The 25825-nt window shown below is 41.5% G+C and overlaps 1 protein-coding gene across 3 annotated transcripts; it reads left to right on the top strand.

The window, feature by feature from the left end:
* Window positions 1-2264: 2264 nt before the first annotated feature.
* On the top strand, window positions 2265-18238 carry POGLUT3 (protein O-glucosyltransferase 3; the record flags this gene model as incomplete). 3 transcript variants are annotated; one of them, XM_082002855.1, is made up of 8 exons in its annotated part: window positions 2265-2507; window positions 10895-11092; window positions 12478-12764; window positions 13186-13402; window positions 14761-14957; window positions 15928-16122; window positions 17152-17256; window positions 18113-18238. In XM_082002855.1, exons 1-8 carry the CDS (start codon window positions 2297-2299, stop codon window positions 18236-18238), a joined length of 1536 nt encoding a protein of 511 aa, XP_081858981.1. In that variant the 5' UTR covers window positions 2265-2296. The 3 variants fall into 3 exon arrangements, with proteins under 3 accessions (XP_081858981.1, XP_081858982.1, XP_081858983.1); XM_082002856.1 differs by lacking the exon at window positions 17152-17256; XM_082002857.1 differs by lacking the exons at window positions 13186-13402; window positions 14761-14957.
* Between the last annotated feature and the right edge of the window lie 7587 nt (window positions 18239-25825).

Genomic DNA, 25825 nt, shown 5'->3' on the forward strand with positions numbered 1-25825 from the left:
AAATGCTTCTGATAAAAAAGGTACAACAACCTTAGGAGACAAATCACTGGAAGTTTTCCCGGCTTACTTGTATTCCATCATTTTAAATCACAGAATCACAGAATCACCAGGTTGGAAAGGACCTTCAAGATCATCAAGTCCAACCACCAATCCAGCGCCACCGTGTCCCCTAAACCATGTCCTGAAGTGCCACATCCACACGTTTTTTGAACACTTCCAGCAGGTACTTTGTTGTTACGTTTTCTAAAGAATAATACGGTGACCCGTCTTTCCCCAGCACCACGCATAACCGCACTGCTGCTGAGGGCCACCTGCAGTACCTCGCCCGCAGGCCCCAAGAGCACTCTTCAGCTCTTGAACGTGGGCGCGTGCCTGAGCCATGCTGGGATGGGGCACTGGGCTGAGGCGTGAGTTCAGCCTCCTCCCTGGGATGGGAAGGTGAGCCCAGTGGCAGGGAACAAGGTGCCAGTACGTCCCAACAGGGTCCCTGCTCTGTCCTTCATTTTCAATGCTGTGGGAAATCCCAGAAACAGTGAGGAGGAATTTTACATGATGGGTTTTTTTTTTCTTTTACAGTGATTTCTGTCTATACATAAGCTGATACAGGCAGTAACAATTAATAAGCTTTAGAGAAATATGATTTTTTCCTCTTTAAAATTCCAGACGAGTTGTTCAGCTGCTGGATGAATTGTATACTACAGATCCTCCTAGAAGCTATGCTAAGGCACATGGAGGGCAGAGAGGTGATTTGAGACAGCCAGCATGGCTTCACCAAGGGCAAGTCCTGCCTGAGCAACCTAGTGGCCTTCTATGATGGAGTGACCACAACAGTGGACAAGGGAACAGTTACCAATGTCATGTCGTCTGTCTGGACTTCTGTAAGGCCCCAGGCACAGTCCCCCACAACATCCTTCTCTCTAAACTGGAGAGAGAGGGATTTGATGGGTGGACTGTTGGGTGGATGGCGAATTGTTTGGATGGTTGCACCCAGAGGGTAGTGGTCAATGGCTCAATGACCAGATGGAGGTTGGTGATGAGTGGTGCCCCTCAGGCGTCCATATAGGGACCAGTACTGTTTAATATCTTCATCCATGACATAGTGGGATCGAGGGCACCTTCAGCAAGTTTGCTGATGACACCAAGCTGAGTGGTGCGGTTGATATGCCTGAGAGATGGGATGCCATCCAGAGGGACTTCGACAAGCTCAAGGAATGGTCCCGTATGAACCTCATGAGGTTCAACAAGGTCAAGGGCAGGATCCTGCACATGGGTTGGGGCAACCCCCAGTATCAATACAGACTGGTGGATGAAAAGCTGGACATGAGCTGGCAATGTGCGCTCACAGCCCAGAGGGCCAACTGTATCCTGGGCTGCATCCAAAGCAGCATGGCCAGGGAGGTGATTCTGCCCCTGTACTCCGCTCGGTGGAGACCCCGGCTGGAGTCCTGTGTCCAGCTCTGGAGAACCTCAGCACAGAAGGACATGGACCTGTTGGAGAGGGTCCAGAGCAGGGCCACAAAAATGATCAGAGGGATGGAACACCTCTCTTGTGAGGACAGAGTTGGGGTTGTTCAGCCTGGAGAAGAGAAGGGTCCGGGGAGACCTTATTGCAGCCTTCCAGTACTTCAAGGGGGCTTATAAGAAAGATGGGGACAGACTTTTTAGCAGGGCCTGTAGCGAGATGACAAGGGGCAATGGTTTTAATCTAAAAGAGGGTAGATTTAGACAAGATCTAAGGAAGAAATTTTTCCCAATGAGGGTACACCGGCTTTACTGTATCGTCTCCGGCTCTTGGCAAGTGCACCGACTCGGGACCTGGCGCTGCGCTGCACCCTCCCGGCTCCACGGCCCAGCCCGGCGGGAGGCCGGGTGTCCGCAGCAGGCCGCCCGCCCTGCCCGCGCCGCGTGGACGGGCCGCTTCCCGGTGCGGGCTGCCCCGGCCCCCGTCGGCCGGGCACGGTCAAGGCCACGCGGGTTCTGCAGGGGAAGGTTCTCGCTTCGCGACCTCCCTGCGCGCCCGCGCGGGACGGCCCGTGCCCGCGGCTCGCCCCGGGCCGAGGCGAGAGACGGAGGAGGAGGGAAAGCAGCGCCGGCTCCAGCCGCCGGGGGCCCGCCCGGCCCTTCCGCGCCTCCCTCCGGCACTGCCCGGCCCCGGCCGGCCGCCCCGCAGGGCGGGGAGCAGGCGGTGGCCGCCCGCGGGGAGCGGGCGCGGGGCTGCGCAGGCCCGGACGAGGCCCCGGCCCCCCGCTCCGGGCGGGCGCGGCCAGCGGGGCTCGGCGGGCGCGGCGGCGGGGCGATGGGGGGCCGTGGGCTGCTGCCGCTGCTGCCGCTGCTGCTGGGCGCCGCGTTGCCGCTGCTGCGGCCGGCGGAGTCGGCGGAGCCCGTTAGCGCCGAGCGGAGTCTGGTATGGGGCCCCGGGCTGGACGCGGGGCCCGTTCTGCCCGTGCGGTACTTCTACATCCAGGCGGTCAGCGCGGCCGGACACAACTTCTCCCGCTCCCCGCCAGGTACCGTGCGTGTGCCCCCGGGCGGGCGGGGGCGCAGGGTGGAGACCCTGCCCGGGGCTGCGACTTCCTCGGAGGAGCTGGTCGGAGCCGACCACCCTTTCTTCACCTTTCCCCCTTCCCTCCTCCCCGCTCCGAGCGCCCGTCCCTAACTGCCCCCGCCGCTCCCGGCATCGCGGCCGCCCCCCGATCGCCCGGGAGCGGCAGGCCCGGCGGTGAGAGCAGCACTGGCGCGAAGCCGCGGCAGGAGCCTCCTTCCGCGGAGCTCTGCGCCTCACCCACGGCCTCCCCTGAACAGTACGTGACCTACAGCGACAGGCCGGCCAGCTCGAAATAACCCCCTGCTCCTGGAGCTAGTGGGCGTAAAGAAATGCCAAGACGCTGCTCAGAAGTGCTAACGCAATTAACTTTAATGCTTGCACACACACCGGTTGCTTAAAATTTCTGTCTCGGTAAGCGCGGCACTGTGGGCTCCGTTATCCTACTGCTGCTCCGTTAAGAAGGAGTAATTTTCATCTCTTTTTTACTCAGCAGAAGCACAAACCGTCCCATGACACTTCTCCTGAGGGTGGGAATTGGGGTTTGTTCTTGCAGTCCAGCGGTATGCTGCCAGGCAGCTGTTTTCTGCTGCAAGTTAATTCCACATGCTCCATATTAATAGTTTTAATTTAGAATCAAAATAACTTTTGCATCGTGGATTTCATAATGAAGATAACCCTGAGACAGCCACCCAGCGGAAATCCTGCATTGCTAATTTATATAGGATAGACCTTGTTATTTTGCCCTGTATTATTTACCGTTCATGGTAAATGAATATGGTACTGAGAGGGTATCTACTGAGTGTGCTCAGCTTCTTTGTGTCTTGTTGCTAGAAGGCTGCTGCTTGTGAAATTAAAGAATAGACATATATTGCACAGGTTATGTCTTCAGTCTGACAGAACCCCAGATACTTCAGGTCTGGACTTTCTTCAGCTGCTGTTGCAACTTGGTGCTGGATTGCAGCCCAGTTTTTTAATTGCACTGAAGAATGCAACTGCATGCTCACTGCCAGTGAAGCAGAGGCTGAGTTCAGCCACGCAGGGAGAGCCTTGGATTCAAACAACAGGTTGCTAAAGGTAAAAAGGCGTGAAGCTCAATTGGATTCTCATGCTAGTTTTAAGTCCTCCAAGATAAAATGATAGGACGTGGGTACTGAGAACCTAGTTTTGACCTCAGTATGTTTGTGTATGCTAGTATTTATATTAATACATTCAATGTCTTTGGAATGTTTCCAGGTCCTGATGCCATCTGGCATGGAGTGGTCTCCGTTCATACCATGATACTCTGTAACCTCCAAACCAAAGCGGTTGCATGCGTGCTGCCGATAGGGAATAGCTGTTGGCTCGGTCCATGCTAACTGCTGAGCCATGCCAAGAATTATTTAGGAGAGTGCCAAGGATCCTTTAACAATTTAGCGGTACAGTTGATCTTATTCCAGTACACGAGCACTGCTTAATGTACTCATATAGACATGGGCTATAAATTTCGGTACTTAAATGACATAAAATGTTCAAAGTCTCTTTGTAAAATGTCATCAATAATTACAATTAATAATATTTACTAAGGCACTGCTTTCTGATATAAAGGTATGATATACAGGTATGTCAGCCAGAAAAGGAAGGTCAAAGAAAGCATACCCCCCGTGATGAGGAAGACCAGAAAACATGTAACAGTGGATAAGAAGGCTGAGGTACTCAGTGACTTCTTTGCCTCAGTCTTCACTGGCAGTCTCTCTTCCCACACCTCTCAAAGTGGATGAACTGCAAGACGAAGACTGGGGCAGCAAAGTCCCTGCCAGCGTAAGAGAAGATCAGGTTCAAGACCACCTGATGAACCTGAACATACACAAGTCTATGGCACCTGACGAGAGGCATCCCAGAGTCCTGAGGGAATGGGCTGATGTAGTTGCCAAGCCACTAACCATGAGATTTGAAAAGTCCTGGCAGTCACCTGGAGACTGGAAAAAGGGACACACTGCACACATTTTTTAAAAGGGTAGCAAGGAGGACCCTGGGAACTACCAACCTGTCAGCCTCACCTCTGTGCCTGGGAAGATCATGGAGCAGATCCTCCTAGAAGCTATGCTAAGGCACATGGAGGGCAGAGAGGTGATTCGAGACAGCCAGCATGGCTTCACCAAGGGCAAGTCCTGCCTGACCAACCTAGTGGCCTTCTAGGATGGAGTGGATGGCGAATTGTTTGGATGGTTGCACCCAGAGGGTAATGGTCAATGGCTCAATGACCAGATGGAGGTTGGTGATGAGTCAGGCGTCCATATAGGGACCAGTACTGTTTAATATCTTCATCCATGACATAGTGGGATCGAGGGCACCTTCAGCAAGTTTGCTGATGACACCAAGCTGAGTGATGCGGTTGATATGCCTGAGAGATGGGATGCCATCCAGAGGGACCTGGACAAGCTCAAGGAATGGTCCCGTGTGAACCTCACGAGGTTCAACAAGGTCAAGGGCAGGGTCCTGCACCTTGGGCAGGGCAATCCCCAGTATCAATACAGGCTGGGGGATGAAGGGATTGAGAGCAGCCCTGCTGAGAAGGACTTGGGCGTACTGGTGGATGAAAAGCTGGACATGAGCCGGCAATGTGCACTCGCAGCCCAGAAGGCCAACCGTATCCTGGGCTGCATCCAAAGCAGCGTGGCCAGTAGGTCAAGGGAGGTGATTCTGCCCCTCTACTCCACTCTGGTGAGACCCCACCTGGAGTCCTGTGTCCAGCTCTGGAGCCCTCAGCACAGGAAAGACATGGACCTGTTGGAGAGGTTCCAGAGGAAGCCACAAAAATGATCAGAGGGGTGGAACACCTCTCCTCTGAGGACAGGCTGAGAGAGTTGGGGTTGTTCAGCCTTGAGAAGAGAAGGGTCCGGGGAGACCTTATTGCAGCCCTCCAGTACTTAAAGGGGCCTTGTAAGTATGATGAGGACAGACTTTTTATCAGGGCCTGTAGCAAAAGGCCAAGGGGCAATGGTTTTAAACTAAAAGAGGGTAAATTTAGACAAGATCTAAGGAAGAAATTTTTGACAGCACAGGTTGCCCAGAGAGGTTGTAGATGCCCCATCGCTGGGAACATTTAAGGCTAGGTTGGCCGGGGTTCTGAGCAACCTGCTGTAGTTGAAGATGTCCCTGGTCATTGCAGGGGCGTTGGACTAGATGACCTTTGAAGGTCCCTTCCAACCAAAACTATACTATGATAAATTAAATACATCTCAAAATATCCCTGCCTGGGGCAGCTAACTCCACATTGTCACCTCCATTGCACAAACAAGAATACTGCGTTCAGAGCAGAAGAGCTGCAGTTAAGGCTTCCCATTTGTAAAACTTGTCCTAACCTATTAATAAATTATGTTTTGTATGTATTAGAATTTCAATCAAGTAGGTCAGTACTTGCTGGTATCCAGTATGACAGTTCTTATATAGGATAGTTTGTAGATTTTCAATCCAGATAAATTTTCTGGTTCTAATCAGTCTAATCATCAGAATTCATGTGCACCGTTGCACATCATGCAGTAATTTCAACATAGAGGCTGTAATTCTTTGACCCATCTTTTTAGGAAGATGTCAAATGATGCAGAATTCACTCTTTCTCTAGAAAAATTATTCAAAGGATTAAAAAAGCTGTGCTGAAAATACAGAATGAACTTACAATGTAAACTGCATAGATTTTTTCCTTGGATACTTGGATCACCTTATCCTTCTTTCCTGCTGGGTCTCCCCTAGGTTTAACAACTGCCCACCATGTCTTTATGTATGACTGACCATGACAAAGTCAGCTCTTGACTGTTTCTCAGATGAATATTTTTAAGGCCTCCCAGGTATTCTTGCAGGTTTTCCCAAAAACTTTCAAAGAGAAGTGGCACACTTCTTCCAGCACTCATTTCAGTGTAGCTAAACAGTGCATCTCGGTTACACTCACCTTCATACTTGCAGCACTGCAGGACCTCCCTTCAGGTCTTTTGTTGACCACAATGCCTGGGCTTTTGTGATGGTCACACACAACTTCCTACCATGACCTGTCCTGGATATATGCCTTCACATCTAACTGTCCTTCTCATTTAATAAAACTGTTCCCAAGTCCCTGCTCAAGCATTTGCAGTGTCATCCTAGCTGGCATTTATTAATTTTCTCTGTAATCCAAATCCTGGAGAAATCTAATTCAGAGTCATTGTGAAGAATGAAAAATAAAATAGTCCTTTTCTTCTGAAGAGGAAGTCTTTCCCTGTTGCCTTCTCAGCTGCCTGATATTCAAGGGTTGCCTCTTCTCGCTCAAAAATGGTCTATCCCTACCAGCAGGAAATCAAACGGAAATGTCAGGTGGCCTATAGGGATGAACAAGGAGCTTCTGACTAACCACAGACAGAAGAAGAAAGCGCACAAGAGGTGGAAGCAGAGGCGGGTGACCCAGGGGGAAATATAGAGATGCTGTCTGATTGTGCAGAGATAGGGTTAAGAAAGAAAGCTGATCTGGAGTTGAATCTGGTGAGGGATGTGAAGAGCAACAAGAAAGGATTCTGCAAGTACATCAATAGCAACAGGAATCTAGGGGAAACGTGAGCCTGCTGCTGAATGGGGCAGGGGACCTCGTGACAAATGACACAGAAAAGGTCAAGGTACTGAAATGCCTTCTTTGCCTTAGTCTTTACTGGTAAGACCAGCCTTCAGGAATCCCAGCACCCTGAGACCAGAGCGAAAGTCTGGCACAAGGAAGACTTACCCTTGGAGGAAGAGGATCAGGATAGGGAACACTTAAAAATCTGGACATACCTAAGTCTGTGGTGCCTGATGGCATGCACCCACAAGTGCTCAGGGAGCTGTCTGACATCATTGCGAGGCCACTTTTGATAGTCTTTGAAAGATCACAGCAAATGGGAGAGGTTCCTGAAGACTGGAAGAAGTCACATGAAATTCAGTCTGAACACAAGAAAACTTTTTTTTTACTGTGAAGGTGGTCAAACACTGGAGGAGATTACCCAAAGGGATTGTGGAGTCTCTATTTGTAGAGGTATTCATAACTCAATAGAACATGGTCCTGGACAGCCTGCTGTAGCTGACCCAAGCAGAGGGGTTGGACTAGATGATCTTGAAGTCACTTCCAAATGCAACAGTTCTGTGATTCTTGTTATTCTGTTTCAACATTATGTTTCTAATATGAAGTGTTGCATTGGTACAACATAATCTTGCACAGAGCAAAGAAGAGCCGAAGGATATATTTTAGAAAGAACCTGACTAATCTCTGAATAATTCTGGATATCTCACTCATGGACAGTTCTGAAACTGGCTACAGGATTCAGGCTAATTCAAGGAGGAGAAAACAAACAGGGAACTAAAATTCATTGTTTCCCAGAACTTCCTTTGATGCCTAGAATTCTTGTGTTATCAGACAGAAGTTTTAAAACAAACATCTTCTCTGTAATCTGTAATCACATTTTGGAAAAATAACTGCCCTAGGGTGCTTTTGATGCAACAAATACCAGAATGTTTAAATGGGGATCAAGCAGTTGTGGAGAACCTTCACTGAAGGCTGCTGAAATTATGTGTGTACAAGTTGTGGTGTTTCAAGTCCTTTTGTTGCAGATTTCTAGAAGGGAAAGACAGTAATTTCAAAAGTATTCCTTTCCAGTTTCTTTGTTCTTACTGTCTTACACATCTCTGATAGTGACAGTAAGCTACATGAGCGGACATTTGGTTTAAAGGTCAATTTATGGCCTATGATCATACAGCCATTCTTACATTATCATTTTATTTCTACTTTATGCCATCTTGAAAGGTAATCAGTAGCTAGACGTCAAAAATATGACGGGGGCAAAACTATTCTTTTCTGCCTCTTCTCTCATGATGACTCGGCTTGCAGATACACCAAAAGAGGTTGAGGAGCTCTTAGATTGGAAGCCAATCTGAATCAAGTCTACTCACATACATCCAAGCTGTGGAGATCTCAAGCTGTGACAGTCTTAGTTCTAAACCAATATACCATTCATAGAAATTGTTCTGGAGTTTAAGTGCATGTGCTAGTTTTGGCTGGCGTAGAGTTAATTTTTTTTGTAGGAGCTGGTATGGGGCTATGTTTTGGATTTGTGCTGAAAACAGTGTTGATAATACAGGGATGTTTTTGTTACTGCTGAGCAGCGCTTACACAGAGTCAAGGCCTTTTCTGCTTCTCACACCACCCACCAGCGAGTAGGCTGGGGGTGCACAAGAAGTTGGGAGGGGACACAGCTGGGACAGCTGACCCCAACTGACCAGAGGGATATTCCATACCATACGACATCATGCTCAGCATAGGAGGCTGGGGGAAGAAGGAGGAAGGAGGGGGATGTTTGGAGTTACGGTGTTTTGTCTTCCCAAGTAACCATTACACGTGATGGGGCCCTGCTTCCCTGGAGATGGCTGAACCCCTGCCTGCCCGTGGGGAGTGGTGAATGGATTCCTTGTTTTACTTTGCTTGTGTGCGCGGCTTTTGCTTTGCCTATTAAACTGTCTTTATCTCAACTCATGAGTTTTCTCACTTTTACTCTTCTGGTTCTCTCTTCCATCCCACCAGCAGGGAGTGAGCGAGCGGCTGCGTGGGGCTTAGTTGCCAGCTGGAGTTAAACCATGACATTAGCATTGCTTGAGCTATACTTACACTTGCCCAAGTAAACATCACACTGCATAACCGTACTGCTAATGTGTCTTCAGCCTACCACCTAAGCAAGCAGGGAGGTGTCCACTCATCATTCCTCTGAAAAGGAAGTACCACATATCTGGAGCAATGATAACATTCCTTGACTTCGCAGAAGCCAGAAGTGCACTTCTGGAAATCATTCTGCACTGGTACTTAATCAAATGAGGGCTTCTCACAATAGATCTGCTAGCTACTGAAGACAATATCCCGCATTCCTTAGTTGGTGGGAGTGCTGCTTGCCACACTGGCATTCCAAGAAGTAATGAATGCTTGCTTCATTTTATTTCTTCACTATGTTTTCAAATATAGATATTCTGACGTGCTTCTTGGCATCTTTAGCTGTCTGGACTTTGAATAGTAAGAAAACTGAGGGATGATTACAAATACTCCACATTTTATATTCTTACATCAGAACACAAAGCAGAAGACGGGGTGTGTGCAGTTGTGAGAGATTCTTCTGCTCACAGACACTGACCATATGCTTATTGATTGAGAGATCGACTCTGACAACAGTATCTGTAAGAATCTGAGTTATGCAGGGTGACTATTCTCTCTGTGAAGAGGCATTACACCTCAGGAAATACACATCTGAAATCGTAAGGATTCTGCCTAATTTAATCTGGAGACTCTTGCACAGTAGTTGACTTGAATCCAATTTCAAGATCCAGTGCTCTAAGGAAGACATGATTGATCGTTAAACGACTGTTGTACTTACCACATCAGTGCATTTATCTGTGGATGCAAGGTACATTAAAATATGGATTGTATAGAATTAACAGTAACATCTCAATCATTTAGTGCTGTTGGGACACATTCAAATTTTAGCAACATCTTGATTTTATCTGGATTTTTTCAGTTTCATTTCTTTCTGTATTCGGCTTTGTGGTAGCATTCATTACATTTATTTGGTTTGCAATGCTTAGACTATAACATTTTGTGAATAATCTGCCCCCCTCTTTTTTGAAGAATAAAGGTGGCGATGACCATTTGTGACAGAAATAAGGGAATGTAACATTTATGTTTATGCATACTCATGTTGTCCTCAAAATATTCCATGCCCAATTAAAAAGTCACAGTGCATTAATGATGAAATGCTTGTGATCTTTAAGCACAGGTCAGACAGATGTCCAGGAAACATATCTACTATCATTCTCTTATCCCTGCTTTTCAGTAGCTGGGACTTTAAATTTGCAAGACAGTCAGCTGCAGCCCAAAGGTGAACAATTTGTATCTGACTCCTGCATGCTGCAACTGCCTTTCCACAAGCTGGCAAGTATTCTTTTCTCCTGTTATTTTAACTTGGTTTCCTATCTTTCTTACTCTAGAGGAAATTATTGTTCCTCAGAGCACTAACTTGAAAGCCTAGTATTAAACCTAATCTTTGCTTCAAAATACTATTAGCCGTTCCTTCTATCTTGTAATCGTTATTTAACTTTTTATCTCCCATCTACAGGTTTTCCATTAATTAGGTATGTGATGATGAAGAAAATTTGATAGGATGATCTTCCATCACTGGAAATTAATTTTACCAACTTGGTATAATAAAAAAAATTCTAGTGCAAAGTTAAATTAAATTCCATGAACTTAATCCAGTAGAGTTTGCTCTCACCTTTATGCGATATATGTGATTCTAATAGCTTAAAGTGCTTTTATCTGTTTTTATTTCCTCTTTTCAGGAAGAACACAGTTTAAAGTGGTAATTAAAGCACTTTCTCCAAAAGAAGTCACCAGAATTTACACCCCTTACCCTTTGGATAGAAATGATGGCACGTTTCTTATGCGGTATCGGATGTATGGGAGTGTCAGAAAAGGGTTAAAAATTGAGATACTTTATGGTGATCAGCATGTAGCTCAATCTCCTTATATTTTGAAAGGTGAGGATTTATTTGATTTAACGTGTGATGTTAGCTATGGACTAATTTACTGCTAGAGGAGGAGGTGGGAAATTAGAGGTTTGTTTGCCCTTGTTCATGCAGTCTCCTCACAAACGTTCTCCTTATACAGAGAAGTAAGCAGTGACAACCTCTATACTTGCCAAGTATATCTCTATACATCTATGTATAGTTACAGGACCTAGATGCATAAGCATGTGGATTATGGCCTCTGATGTTAAGGTGATGTGTCTGGACATCTCCTCTTCCCTCTTGCATAAAGAAATGGATCTCTTCGGATTTGGTAGGGAATAAGAGAGCAATGCTTGTATTTTTACTGTTTTCAAGCAGGTATTCACTTAAACGTTGTGTTATTTTTATCTAAAGCAGAAAATATTATCTGCAAAAGCAAGGAGTTTGTGTTGTTCCCAACACTTTATAATTCAAATGTCTGATTTCTAGGAAGTGTGATCCTTCATAACAACAAAGACAATATTTATTTAACCAGACAATATTTAACTTCCTTTCCATTAGCCCAGTTTAATTCAGTGCAGGTCTATACTATTCCAGATCTGCTTCTTTAAATTCCTTCTGTTGCTCTCAAACGGGCAGCTGTTTAGCAAAGAAAAACATAATATAAAGTTACTTCTCTGGAGAATCTTGTTTCAGTTCACCACCACTTCTTCTAACCAGAATTTGGTCATGTTTTTTTAGAATAAAATTTCCTAAATACAAACTTAGAACTGTCTTCAAACTGAAATGAAACTGTCCTGAGTCCTCAAGGTAGTAGTTAATGCCTTTGTTTTGCTGGTGCGCATTTGCCAGCAGCCATGAAACTGTCACACAGGACAGAACCTGTTTTGATTAGAAGTCCATGAAATAAAGGGCTTTTTTTCACACTCCACGAGGCTCTTGCTTATACCTCAGCTCTCAGCTTCAAAAGGGCAGAAAGAATAGTTGATTATACATAAAAGAAAACACCTTATGCCAGAGGTAAAGGCTAATGTATCAAAGGTCTGAATTAGGCTAAAATTGTAACTGTAATACCTGAGCTTTGGTAGTTATGGACAGTTAGAACAATTCTGAATATCCTCTGTGGCTGACACGTGGCACAATAATGGAGCTTCATTTTGCAGATGAATTTTACCTTGATAATAAAAAAATCTAGTATTTTGATTTCTAAAAGAGAAGAATGTTGCTGTTTTCTCAGTTACACTGCTAAGCCCCAGAAATGTTACAGGGAGGATGATTTCCCAGGAAAACTTTAGAAAACTTGGAATAAATATGTCAATCTACTGTAACGTCTACATTTATATGCCCACGTGTTTGAGGAATTATGATTGATGTAGAATCACAAATATAGATTCTCAGTGCTTTGTCTTCTGCAGGACCAGTTTATCATGAATATTGTGACTGTCCTGAAGAAGACCCCGAGATCTGGCAGAACGTTATGTCTTGTCCATCCCAAGAACCTCAGATTACAAAGGACTTCATTTCTTTTCCCACCATTGACCTTCAGCGAATGCTTAAAGAAATCCCGACAAAGTTCAGTCAAACAAGAAGTGCTATTGTTCATTACACTATTCTCAATAATCATATCTACCGTCGCTCCTTAGGGAAGTATACAGACTTCAAAATGTTCTCCGATGAAATGTTCCTGTCACTGGCAAGAAAGGTATCGGTTTTGCTCATTTAAGACTATTAAGTCACGTTCTAATACGGCAATACTGCATTTGTTATTGTATCTTCAGATTTGTAATTCCTGAGGTAAGATTTGACTTTAGTTTTTTCATCAAGATGACAGTGTATCTTAGAGATAATGTGTGGGGGCTGAGCTTGACAGTAATGAAATCGCTAGGAAAGCTGCAGGGGCTGAGGCCTGACTCTGCGAGCCTTTTCCTGGCCTCTGTGAGTGTTCCTTTCATACTTGCTTGCAGGGCAGAAACTTGAAATTCACACCTTAAGCTCAGCTAAATCTATTAACTATCTAGTAGGCTTATTGATTCTGCACGACACCAGAGAACTGAGGAATATATGTAAGAGTGACAAACAGCTGCTGTCTTGGTGTTAATGTCCTTTCTTGGGTATACATTTAGGTTCATCTTCCTGACGTGGAGTTTTATCTTAATGTTGGAGATTGGCCAGTTGAGTATCGGAAAGCTAATGATACTCCTGGTCCTATACCTGTCATTTCGTGGTGTGGCTCTGTGGATTCAAGAGATATAGTCCTTCCGACGTATGATGTAACCCACTCGACTCTTGAAACCCTACGTGGAGTCACAAATGATCTCCTTTCTATTCAAGGAAATACAGGTGAATTAAAGATTATGGATTTAAAAAAAGAATTTGTAAATTCCATCAAAGAAGCAAGTTGCATTCAAATAATGTGTTGAAGTCTTTGGTTCACAAATGCCTTAGGAGGTCGCTTAATACAAGCAGGTTAGTCTTGTAAACACTTTTAACACTGCTACTAAGCAGTTTAAGATTTAGAGTCAAAATTTAAGAAGTCCAGTTTACAATAATGGTGAATTTTAACTTAAAGGTATCCATAAGATAGCTACTGTGACCTGTCAAAAGAAAACTAAATAGAATTAAAAGGCCTTTCTCCTCAGTGAAGGACTTGAATATGTTCCTTCTAATCAAATAGTAATTCTTTTCCTAACAGTGGTGTGGCCGAGTCTTCTGCTTATATAAAAATCCTGAAACAAGTAAACTAGTACTATGCTGCAGCCTCTTTCAAATAAGAATATATTGTCTGTGTAAAAAAAACCACCTCAGAGTGGGCTCTCCTGAATTGTTTTTCTAGCTTTGAAGGAAGAGTCAGTTTTACTGACAGGTTTCCCCCACCCCAGAAAGTTCATGAATACTTAGGGATCTGACAAATGGCATGAACAATACCCAAGGAGTAAAACTTGAATGAGGAGGTATCTCTTTTTATTTGATTAGTTCACAGTTTCTCTTTTCTTTATTGGTTTTTAAATTAAGTATTTTAATTAAATTATCAGTTTGAAGCACTCTGTGTTTACTGATTTAGTACAGCTGTTTTTCCAATTAGGAGGCAATAACAGCCTACTCCACTTTACTAGGTTGTTTAAGGATATTTCCAGCAGAAGGACAAGGAAGGACATATTTAATGTTTTTAAAAGCAGGCAGTAAGCAGAGATGAAGTCTTTCAGGCTCTTGCTAAGTATCTTGAGGACACAATATAGCCATTTTTTTTCCTTTTTAAGTTATCATTAAGTGATTCCTCAAAGACCTAACTAAATTGCTGGGTAACAGAAGTCGATTTTGCCAAAGAAATTTTGGTTATTGTGGAAGGCTTTATGGATGGAGAATTACTTTAATTATTAGTATTTTACTTAGTTAATTTGATTATAATCCCTTATGTAGCTTTCAAGATATGTCAGGATACTTAAATATAAATTGTGGAGTGGAAAAGCAATTCTCTGATTTTCCTTTTATAAGTGGCTCAGTTTCCCATCCCAACATTCATCTAGGAGTTGAATTGGGAATTCAATCCCTGCAATTAACAAGTGATCATGGATTGACTGCAAGAAATCATGCCTGTTTTACCATGTCTCTGAGTGTAATGCCACTGTCATAGCAAGTTCCTTAGTTGCACTAAACTTATCGTGAACATTTGCTTTTACCTTATCACTCAATGCCTGTAGGCCCATTCTGGGAAAACAAAACTGACCGAGCTTTATTTAGAGGTCGAGACAGCCGAGAAGAACGTCTCCATCTTGTCAAGTTATCCAAGGAAAACCCAGAACTACTAGATGCTGGAATAACAGGATATTTCTTCTTCAGAGAAAAAGAAAAAGAGCTGGGAAAGGTTCAGCTGATGGGCTTCTTTGACTTCTTTAAGGTAGCAAGCTAATCACAGTCTTGGAATAATTTTGCTGTCAAGTTCTTACCAACTGAAAAGACAAGGCTTCCTTTTGCTAATTCCATTCAGTAAACAAAACAATTATGCTACCCTGGGAACACTGGTCAATGCAGGGTAGATAGACCACCTGTAATCAAAGTCATAGTTTGACATACATCTAAAGAAAGCCACTATACTTTTTTTTCTGGAGTCCCTTAGAGAGAGTTCTTGGAGGGTTGGGGGTTTTTTATAGACTGAGAAATTTGATTTCTCACCATCAGGGTTTCTTTTAATTGGGGTAAATATGAAAACAATGGACACAACTTGTGTCCATTGCAAGTACATTATGGATGTCAGAAAGAGTCCTTGTAGTAATAAGTTAGAAAATTAGATGGGTGTTTTTCTTGTATGTTAAGACACAAACTCCACTGCAACAGAGGTATAGAAAGCAAAGGGGACAGAGGCCTGTAAAAAGCAATTATAATATATGGCAACTGAAGTTCTGTTCCAGATATTAATACATCAGAAATGCTGCAACAGCCAAGAGCATCTGCCAGAGCAGTACATTCATGGTTACTTTTAGTATCATGTTTAAGATTATTCTACATAATAATATAATTTTAAGCCAGAGTAAATTTACTCTTTTTGAATTTAAGTATGGATTAGTTTTATTTCCTTCCCAGCTCTACCCCTTGCACTATCCCAGGACACTTTAATAGAATACCCATCAGGCAGTTCCTGTCACAAAATGGTTCTTGACTGTCAGTCTTGGGTTGAAAACAAATCCTTGTTCAATTATGTTATCCAGAACATCATGGAACTACACCTGCTTAACACTAGAACAGGTTTGAAGACGAGAGTTATTAAACACAGTTATGCCTTGCCTGTGAAAATAATCTTTTATACAGTCGGTGTTCCTATTCCAATTCAAAACGTTTCCCCTTTTTTTTCCTCTGTCTTCATATTGTAGTACAAATACCAAGTAAACGTAGATGGGACCGTAGCAGCTTACAGGTTTCCATACCTCTTGCTGGGTGACAGCCTAGTATTGAAGCAAGATTCCCAGTACTATGAACACTTTTATATTGGATTAAAACCTTGGAAACATTATGTTCCTGTTAAGAGAAACTTAGAGGACTTGCTAGAGAAAATAAAATGGGCTAAGGTAAGTTCCATTACTAATTCAAGTTCAAAGTGATAAGCACGTAAAGAATTTATTTTAATACTCTCTCCTTTTTGTATTTCCATGTACACACTTTGCATGAACTCTATTGAGATCCTGGGATAAAGGAAGTACATTTTGTTGTTAATATAAGATGGGAAGGCCTTAATTCAAGTAACCATCTCTATTGAGTGAAATACTTAAGAATTCATTTTAGTTATGTGCAGAAGTGTTTCATGAGTCAGAGCCTTAATATACTGACTAATGCAGGTAATTTTCAAAGAAACGCCCAGAATTCTAGATCCTAATTAATTAATACTACTGCTTTTTTTAGGTCCTGACTAGAACAGAAGTCATTGCATGTTCTGTCTGAATGTACAAAAAATCGCTGCTCTGTAACATGCTCAGAATGAGAGGCTGGGATTCTGTAACCAAACTGACCGACGATATAATTGTGTGATTGAAAACACCATTTGTGCTTTAAGTTTAACTATTAGGTTAAAAAACATAGGATAAGTTTCTGTTCTGAGAGTACTGTAGTTCTTCAAAAAGAATCAGATGAGAATACTAAAAGCTTTGAAATATAGACCTAAAAAGCTTGAGAGTAAGTACATGAAGTCAAGCAGAGTTATTTGTAAAAGGAAGACATTGAATTGCATTGAACAGGAGAGGACAACAGCTGTGGCTTTGTCTTTTGTAAAACTAAGTATGCCTGGGAGATGCCAGACCTGATTTTGAAGAGGCTTGTGGCTTGGACAAAACAGTAGAGCAGTAATCAACTAAGTTTTCAAAATTGTACAATTATCCATGAAAGTTGTTATTGATAGCCCTAAGGTACCAGTTGTGACCATAAAAGCTATCCAGTATTTTTTTAAAAATCTGCAATTTGAAGTGTGTCTTTGCAGTTTACCAGTAATTGCACATAAAGTTGCAGATTTAAATAGGCCCTTTAATAAAAATTCTAATGCCAGCCAGGCTTTGCGTAACTCACTGATTGCTCTATTATTCATTCGTTCCATCTCAATTTTCCAGGAAAATGATGAAGCAGCAAGAAAAATTGCTAAAGAAGGGCAATTAATGGCAAGAGAATTACTTCAGCCTCACAGGCTTTACTGCTACTATTATAAAGTGCTCCAGGTTAGTACAATAGATCACTTTATTGCTTTCCCTCAACTGCTACTGCTACCGATGCTACAAATTTCATATTCAGTCCTTACATCAGTAGTAGACACGGTTCATATTATTCACAGGATGTCAATGTGAAGAGCTTTGCTAAAACTTGCGTCGTCATTAAAGAGGCAACCTGGTTTAGTAGTTGTTTTGCGGAATCAGAGATTTTTTTTTTGCCCCAGCCACACAGTCAGACCTGTTTTCAGTGTCACTTGGGATGTAGTTTCTAGGACATACAGGAGATAATTTGCACACAACCTTCTTCCTTTTTCCCATCATACTTATCCCCTCATGAGCTACTCTGCTGTATTACAAAACAATGAATACATGGAAAAGAAATTCCAGAAGTATTGCTAGTAGAATGGTGAGGGGTGAAGCAGGCCAAATAGTCATTGCTTCCCTAGGAGATGCAAATCTCTAGGGAAAGATGTTTCTGTTCTCCAAAAGTACTAATTTCTTTTTCCTGTTTTGCTATGCAGAGTTAGATCTCAGCTTCAGCAGCCACAGGCTGACACAAAGTTTGGAACTGTCCAGTGTACAAAAATGACAGCATTACCTGCATAAATTGGTTAGAGGCACAAGTAATGACAATATTCAAATTATCATTAATAATAGGACAGGGGAAAACATGAAAGGAGGTTTTCAGAGGCAATGTAGGCTATTAGTAGGTGTGTTATAAAGACAACTTGTAAACAGGTTGTAAACAATGACAAAAGAAGCCTGGATAAAGGCAAGCTTGTGAGTAGAAGGGAGGAGAAAATTCTGTTTCATGAATTATACGTTGGTGCTTATAGCATTCTTAAATGTTGTTTACATATTTCAGAAATATGCCAAACGCCAAGCCAGCAAACCTGAAATACGGGATGGAATGGAACTTGTACCTCAGCCTGATGACAGAGACTCAGTATGCAGCTGCCACAGGAAAAAGCCTTTAAGGGAAGATCTATAACTGTACCGGATGGAGAAAAATCACCCACTTACAATGCAAGAATTTAAATAGGAATTAAGCTGTGAAATCTAAGACATGCACTCGCAAACATTCTTAGTTATGTATTCTTCTTGTATTTACATATCCTTTTTCACACTGACTCTGATCTACAACGTTGGTTCCCACAATTTTGTCTCTGTGGCCACCACCAGACAGATACTGAGCCTGTAATGGGGAGCATTTAGGGAATTTGTTTGTTGTACTGCATCATCAGGAAGAAGAGCACAGTGCTGCTCGTGTTCCAGCTGGGACCTAGTTATCAAAGTTTTATGAGGAACCAGTCATCCACAAAAGATCTTCTATGAGTCAGTGCAAGTTATTCTAGAGGAGCATTTGCAACATACTAAAACAGTGTTATGATTTCTTCATAAAGTTTACCTCAGTGTTAGATTGTTTCTTGTATACAAAACAATTTTCTAACTAGACAAAGAAAATGAATATTTGAGATTCACAGATACGAAATCTGGTGTTGCTTTGAGATTATTTTGTGGTCTATGACAGATAACAGAATAGAGAACATGCTATAATATTTATCCATTTCAGAGGAAAATGGAGAGGAAGGGGAGAGACAATATTTTTATATAAGCACCATGGCTGTGAATCACCAAAATTAAATGCTACTTTAAAGCAGACTGTGTAGCTATCACAATCACAGTGCTTTGAGTGCCAAGACATCACTCTGAAGACCTGTTCCCTGCCAATGACCATGTCTGTGAATATAGGCACAGATTCACAAAAGGACTTAAGAACTTCAGATGAGGCCAGGTAAATACTGGTGTCTTAGTTCAACAGTACAGTCTACAGTATTCTAGGCTTCTTGAGTATTCACACATCTGAAATTTGTTAGTAGTTTCAGACCACCTCCGTTTAACTTCTGTGTAGAGCTAAGGATGCTATCATCTTTTTCACTTGGGTTCATGAACTACTTTTTCCTGTGCCTAAGTCCCCAGAGGGATCTTACCCATTTTCTGAATTTAGATCGTACCTAGCCTTACACTGAGATAAGACAGCAGATCAGACTTCATTGTTTTGGTTCAAACATGTGACAGAAAAACCTATGCTGCACTTTCTATGTAACAGTGTGGGAGTTAGAGACCATACTAAGCAATTGGGAAGCAAATTTGTCCTCCTTCGTTTGATTCAAAGCCATTTTTCCAGAGAGTGCCTTAGCTCCAGGCTGGAGAAGAGGTCTTCAGGTCTTCCACTGAAGTTGTGCAGCCATGAAGCTAACAATACAAAACTCACACGGCCAGAAGGAGCTGGTCATACTATTGCAATAAAGTGTGCCTTTGGGTGGGGTGCAGGAAAAATCCTAGTCCTGGCTCCCAATACCTCTGTTGATTTTCACCCAAGTTTGTCTACTTCAAAATGCATAAACAGTCCTGGAAGGAGACACCAATGCCAATACCAAGACCAGTGCCCACAAGCACCCATTTCTATCTTCTGCATTTTTGTCTTGGCTAATGTAGCCTGCCCAAGCAGCTTCCTACTCAGCTACACTCAGATAATGTCTTTCATGGATACTAAATTCTCCCTACACAAAAAGGAATGGAAACGTCTTAAGATCGTGGACTTGTCACATTGCTTAGGTGACCAAAGTTTAGTGCTCTACACCTCATGCAGGCTTCATTCTTGGTTCTACACTGCAAGTTACTCTCACAAAATACATAAAACAAAATTTCTGCACTAGAACAGGAAGAAAGACTAGATTTTTTAGTATGCTAAATATGGAAAGAACTCCAGGTTTCTAAAGAGGTTAATGCAACTGTCTGGCAGTCATTTATTCCATTGTGCCAGTTAAGAAAAAACCTGGAACATGTTGCTCTACCCACCATTCTTTTTGTTCCGGTTCTAACGCTAATTTATTTAGTGGTTGTATTTTTATTTAGCATGACAATCAGTCTTAGAACTTCAGACTATATATGTTCAGCTCATCTGACATAAAATTTTTTACATTAAAATTCAGGAAGAGGGTTCCACTGCTGAAGCTGACACTTAAGACTAGGTATGTGCTCCTCTTTTCTTCTCTGTGTACAGTCATTTTTACTGCATGATATGATCTTGTTTTGTGATATTATCCATTATACCATGTGCATTTTATATTCACCAGTATTTATGGAAGTGGTGTGCTCAGCAAAGGCAATTAAGCATACCAGGCAGCTGAAGCAACAAAGTTTTCCACCTCTCACACATATACTTCAAACCAAAAGTCCAAAAATGATCTGTTTATATATTAAAAAATGGAAGGGAACCGGAGGAGTCATGACACATACTTTAGGGTTTTTTGGAAATATCTGTGTAGGAAAACTTGCCTGGCTTGAAACAGAAGTCTTTCAAACTAGAAGAAGAATCAGATAAAATTTAAATGATCATGAATATAAATAAATGTGAATATTTCATCCCTCCTTTCTTCCCTCATAAAAAAAGGGAAAAAACCTATTCTAAATTCTTCTCTGCCAAAAAATCCCTCCTTGCTTTTGTAATAAGCATCCCTTCGAAGCAAAGACTAGTTTGTCACAGAATGCCTTACAGATGCTTTTATAGCTTAGAGGCAAGAAATATCCTGAAAAATATGAATACATTCATCTTCCTGGCAAAATTAGAAAACAGTAGACATGGTAGAACTTTCATTAAAAGTGCTTAGTCATTTGAGAAAATCTGGTTCACTTTATAACTGCAGATCTTCCAAAGATAAAAGAAGGTAAGGCAAAGCCTCTCTTCTTTCCATTGGTGGTACTATATGCAATTTAAGTTGTAATGAAGAGCAATCGTAACAATTGCCCCTCCAGGCCAGAAAAGGTGTCAGATCTATTTTAGTTTGATGACAGGATGATACTCATTGGCCTGGTGTGTTACAGGAATTGCTAAATATTCAGTAAAACCTGTTTGTACAAGTAAAGTAAAGTGTAATACATACATTGCACGGTATTTTTAAGTGACATACATACACTAGAGTTTCTAGTACTCTACAGTATTTCTTGAACAGCAACTAAGTAAATCTCTTGTACACCTAGCAGTTGGTGGTAATTTTAAAAAAGTTACAGTACTGAATTTTGCTACTGTAATTTCAGCTTTTAATGCACAATATAGGATTTAATGCAGAGCGTAAAATCTGCCCTGTTTTCATCAATGGTAGTAATTTTTAACACACTGTAGAACTTATCACTGATGATCAAGACAGGTTTATTTGTTTGAAGTATTATGTCCTAAAGTCCAGGGCAAATATTTTCAAAGATAGGAATCTACATAGAAGTAGTCCGACTTCCAAAAATGTTGGTCATGCAGAGCCTTTACTTAAGGTTTCTTATTTTAAGAACCCTTTAACCTTAACAGTAGCTTCATACAGTGAACACTCCAGAAAATTGTTTTTTTCATAGTCCTTTTATGTTATGTCATATATATGTCCTAATATATTTAGGGACCCACATTTGGAAATACTCACCCAACCTCAATTTCATCTTGAAATGAGAACTAGTAAATCATGGTCTGTTGAATGTAAAGGAGATATATATTCAGTACATTTTGAGACTGTATTTTTTGAGATTTACCTCGAGATAACTAATATAGTAGTTTCATGACAGTATTGTGCCAGGTCCGCCTTGTAGATTCATAATTAAAAAACCCCTATAATCAAAGCTTGCCTGATGGAATGTTAGGTTCAAGCATCCATCCTGGGAAGCATACGCCCGACATTTATTACATTAGAAAGTATATTATTTAGTTAGGGAGGAGAGCTGACAGGGAAAACATACATCACCTGTTTGAGCACGTTTGAGAAGCTTGCAAAGAAATGATAATAAGGAAAAGAAGCATTACATAAACCTAGGATATTATCAGCTCCTTTACCACTTCAGTTTTTCAAAAGTGTTCTCTGTAAAGGCAGTGATGAAATACAGGATTTTGTATAAGTACATTGTTTAAGTTCACAGGGTTTAACCACTAGAACCTTCTTGTCTGTGAATACTTTTATAGCGTTTTAATGAGGCTATATGAGTACTAATGCTTGGCTTTTGTTTTGAGTTGTTAATAATGTCAGAAAATCTATACTGTAGGGAGTTATGGCACTAATTTTGCATTTTGATATAAGAATAAGGGAAAAAGGACTATTTTGCATGTCTGCTTGAAGACATTTGAGACATCTGTAGCACATACCTTAATCAAGTCGCATCATGTGAGTGGTGATAAACAAGAGGTGTATTAGGAAGAGTGTGGCCAGCAGGTCAATGAGATGTTTTTCTTCCTTTCTGTTTGGCAGTTGTGAGACCACAGCTGGAGTGCTGTATTAAATTTTGGACTCCCCTATACAAAAAATACATTGACATAGCGAAGCAGAACCAGCTGAGGACCACCAAGGTAATAAAGTGGTTGGTGCACATGAAGTACCAGGAGAAGCTGAGTGAGCATGGTTAGGTCAGCCTTAAAAAGAGAAAGCAAGGGAAAGAGTAACTTGCTGAACTCTAAAGGGAGCTTGTAGAAAAGATGAAGCCAGACTTCTCAGAGGTACACAGCAGAAGGCCTACAAACAACAGACACAAGCTGCAACATGGGAAATTCCAATTAGATAAGGGGGGAAAAAAAAATCTTCACACTGATATCCCCAAGGAGATGAATGACCTCCAGATGTTCATTTGTCTATGAACTACATTTCGGTCATACAACAAGCATTTATCTAGTAACATAGCAGAAGCATAAAACCGTCCAGCTCTTGAGTGTCTCCAGGAGGCAACACAGCCTTTCAGCGCTGACACTTTTGACACTATTCATGTTTATGTCTCCCTTGATAATACTGAGTTTTGCAGATATTTTGATGTTGGATTACAAGGCTATAAAATTACATATTAATATTCTATATTATTACTATATATTATCACAATATACCATAGTCATGCAGTACACAGAGGACTTGATGGAAATAGGATATATTGATTTGCCATTACATGTTTGGACTGATGGAAGGTGCAAGACCTGCTTATTCAAGAAGCTGAATATACACATTACACGTATGAGACAATTACAAAAAAAACTGAGCACAGTTAGGAACCATCAAAGTAATTAATTTTAAGCAGTCAATGGGAGTATTAACATACTTTACAGGTTATACATATACTTAAATGCCAGCATACTCTGTAGGCCACTTGTGAGTGAGCATGACATATACCCATTCCCATGTTTTATTCTAACACTAAAAAAATCAGTGAGGATCCATCTGTACCACAGATTTGCAATGTAGTATAGAGATATTTAAGACAGCTCAGAAGAATACCAGAAAGGTCTATCTGAAATAGGACAGAGCTTCACGTGGTTACCTTCCTGCTGAAAACCCGTGGAATACATTATTCTGGATGAAACCTGTCTAAAAGCTGATCAATTCAAGCTGTACTTGCAAAACCATAATTTCCGCTGTAGCTTATGTGACTCAGTGAGATTGTTGTTGCTTACCTTTGGATCAACAGTAACCATACTTCCAGCTACTCTTTTTCTCCCAAAATGTCCAGCCATGTTATACCACTCCAACTGTAGAGATATGCCACCTTACAACTGATAGCCAGGATAAACCAAAATGGTTGCTACCAAGTTCATATCCTGCAGGTCCAACATTCACCTTGCATGTTACTCTAACCAAATTTTTCACTGCTGCAGCAGAAAGAGATTTGAGTATGTTATCAATTTGACGTGTAATTCTGCTGACAGAGTGAAAATGGTTGAGAGTGAAAATTGGGTTTGCTTCCAAGTGACAATGTGTTTGCTCCTATGCTCAAAACCATCAGCTGTTACCTCAGGAAGAAGGTAATTTTGTCAGTACAGTTAATTTTATTTAATGAATTAAAAACAAACAAACAAACAATAATATCCCAAACCAGACCAAAAAACATTCTGCTGGTAAAAGTTGTTACTCTTTCTTTGCAAGGTGGCTGTTACAGATACTTTGGTATATTCTTTGTAGTGAAGGCAAAGCATGAAGTGAACTTTATGAGTAAAAAAAGTTTAAAGGAATAGTCTATTACTGCACACTAATCGTGAACTCCAAGATTAGATAATCCACAATTGTGAAAGCAAAAGTCAGGGTTATACAGTAAGAATTTATCTGCTAAAATACAAGATAGAGAAGAATCAAGAAAACATCATATCTCTGACATAGCCACTCAAGCAAAATCCTATACAGAGATTCCACTCATTCTGGCAGGTGTCCTTAAGGTAGTTTACTTATGCTCTTTGGTAAGGCGAGTTATTTAAAAAATGGCAGGAACGTATGTTGCTGATAGAAGCTGCATCTCTGCCAAGAAATTCTGCTTTCTTCTGCCCTATGAACAAAGCTACTTTAATGTGGACTAACCCCACTGAACAACTCCAGGATGCCTTTCACCCTACAACTATTTCATGTTATTTAGACTTTGGCATGTCCTCTATTCCCTGAAAGATCCACTTGTGTCTGTAGGGTAATGAACAGTCACACTGATCCAAAACTTTCTGTAACTGAACCTGAAAAGTAGGTGTAAATTTGAAATACCTGATTTGTACTTAATGATAGTTATCTTCTCACTCTTTAAAAAAAACCAGGCATTTAAACGTGGGACAGATCACGTAGATACGAATTCATAACATATCATACATATCTGGCAATACTTAAATGCAAGTAGTACATATAAAGATGCAGAATAATTTTGAGCATTTTTATGAAGTAGTTTCTAAATTCTGATTGCCTGCAGGAAAAGAAATTTTCCTGTGGTGAAATGTTGTAGCAAATAACAAATATTCCCAAGGATTCAGAAAAACTGCAACTTCTTCCTGGCTATTAATAATACTATATGTATAGTGAATTGCCCACTGGAATTAAGACCATGACTATTGCCATTTACTCTTTTGCAAGGTAATACACTTCACTCATCAGAGCTCCATTCCAGTCACAGAAACACACACTACCAATTGGATCTTTTATTTCAAAATTAACAGAAACACAAGGAAATTGGCTTTTCCCTGTAAAACCTCGACTCAAAACAGGCAATCTGTGCACTGGAAGATGCCAATTTCAATGAGGTCTCCTCTAGGGACAGTTACTGTCATATGCCTGTTCATGAACCAAATGAAATGAAACCTTGGGTAAGTAAAGTCCTTCATGACCACACAGCTCTATATACCATCAGCAAACAAATTCAAGCATTTACTTGAATCTGGTGACCGAACTACCCTCACAAGCAGTAGGTGTCTTCTCCCTTCCAGTCACAAGACAGTATTACTCCAAAGCCAAACAATTCTTCTGCTCATAAGTTATCAACTTCAACTTTCTCAAGCAACTATGGTCCACTATCAAATATGTTTGCTATATTAATTTAATATTAAATTACACCCTGCTTTGATGACATGCACTAATGTGTAATAGTTGTCAAACTGGATCTGTTAAGTAGGTTACTAGGTGCAGTTGTCATCAGTTCCTTGATGGATTATCTTATTAAGGAAGCCATTATAAAATCACTTCTGATGGAGAATACAAATGATATTCACATAGAAAGGCCAAATTCTGTTCTCATTAGAGTAAATGGCATAAGATCT

This window comes from Phaethon aethereus (genome assembly GCF_964289735.1).
Source record: "Phaethon aethereus genome assembly, chromosome: 1".
Lineage (NCBI taxonomy): Eukaryota > Metazoa > Chordata > Aves > Phaethontiformes > Phaethontidae > Phaethon > Phaethon aethereus.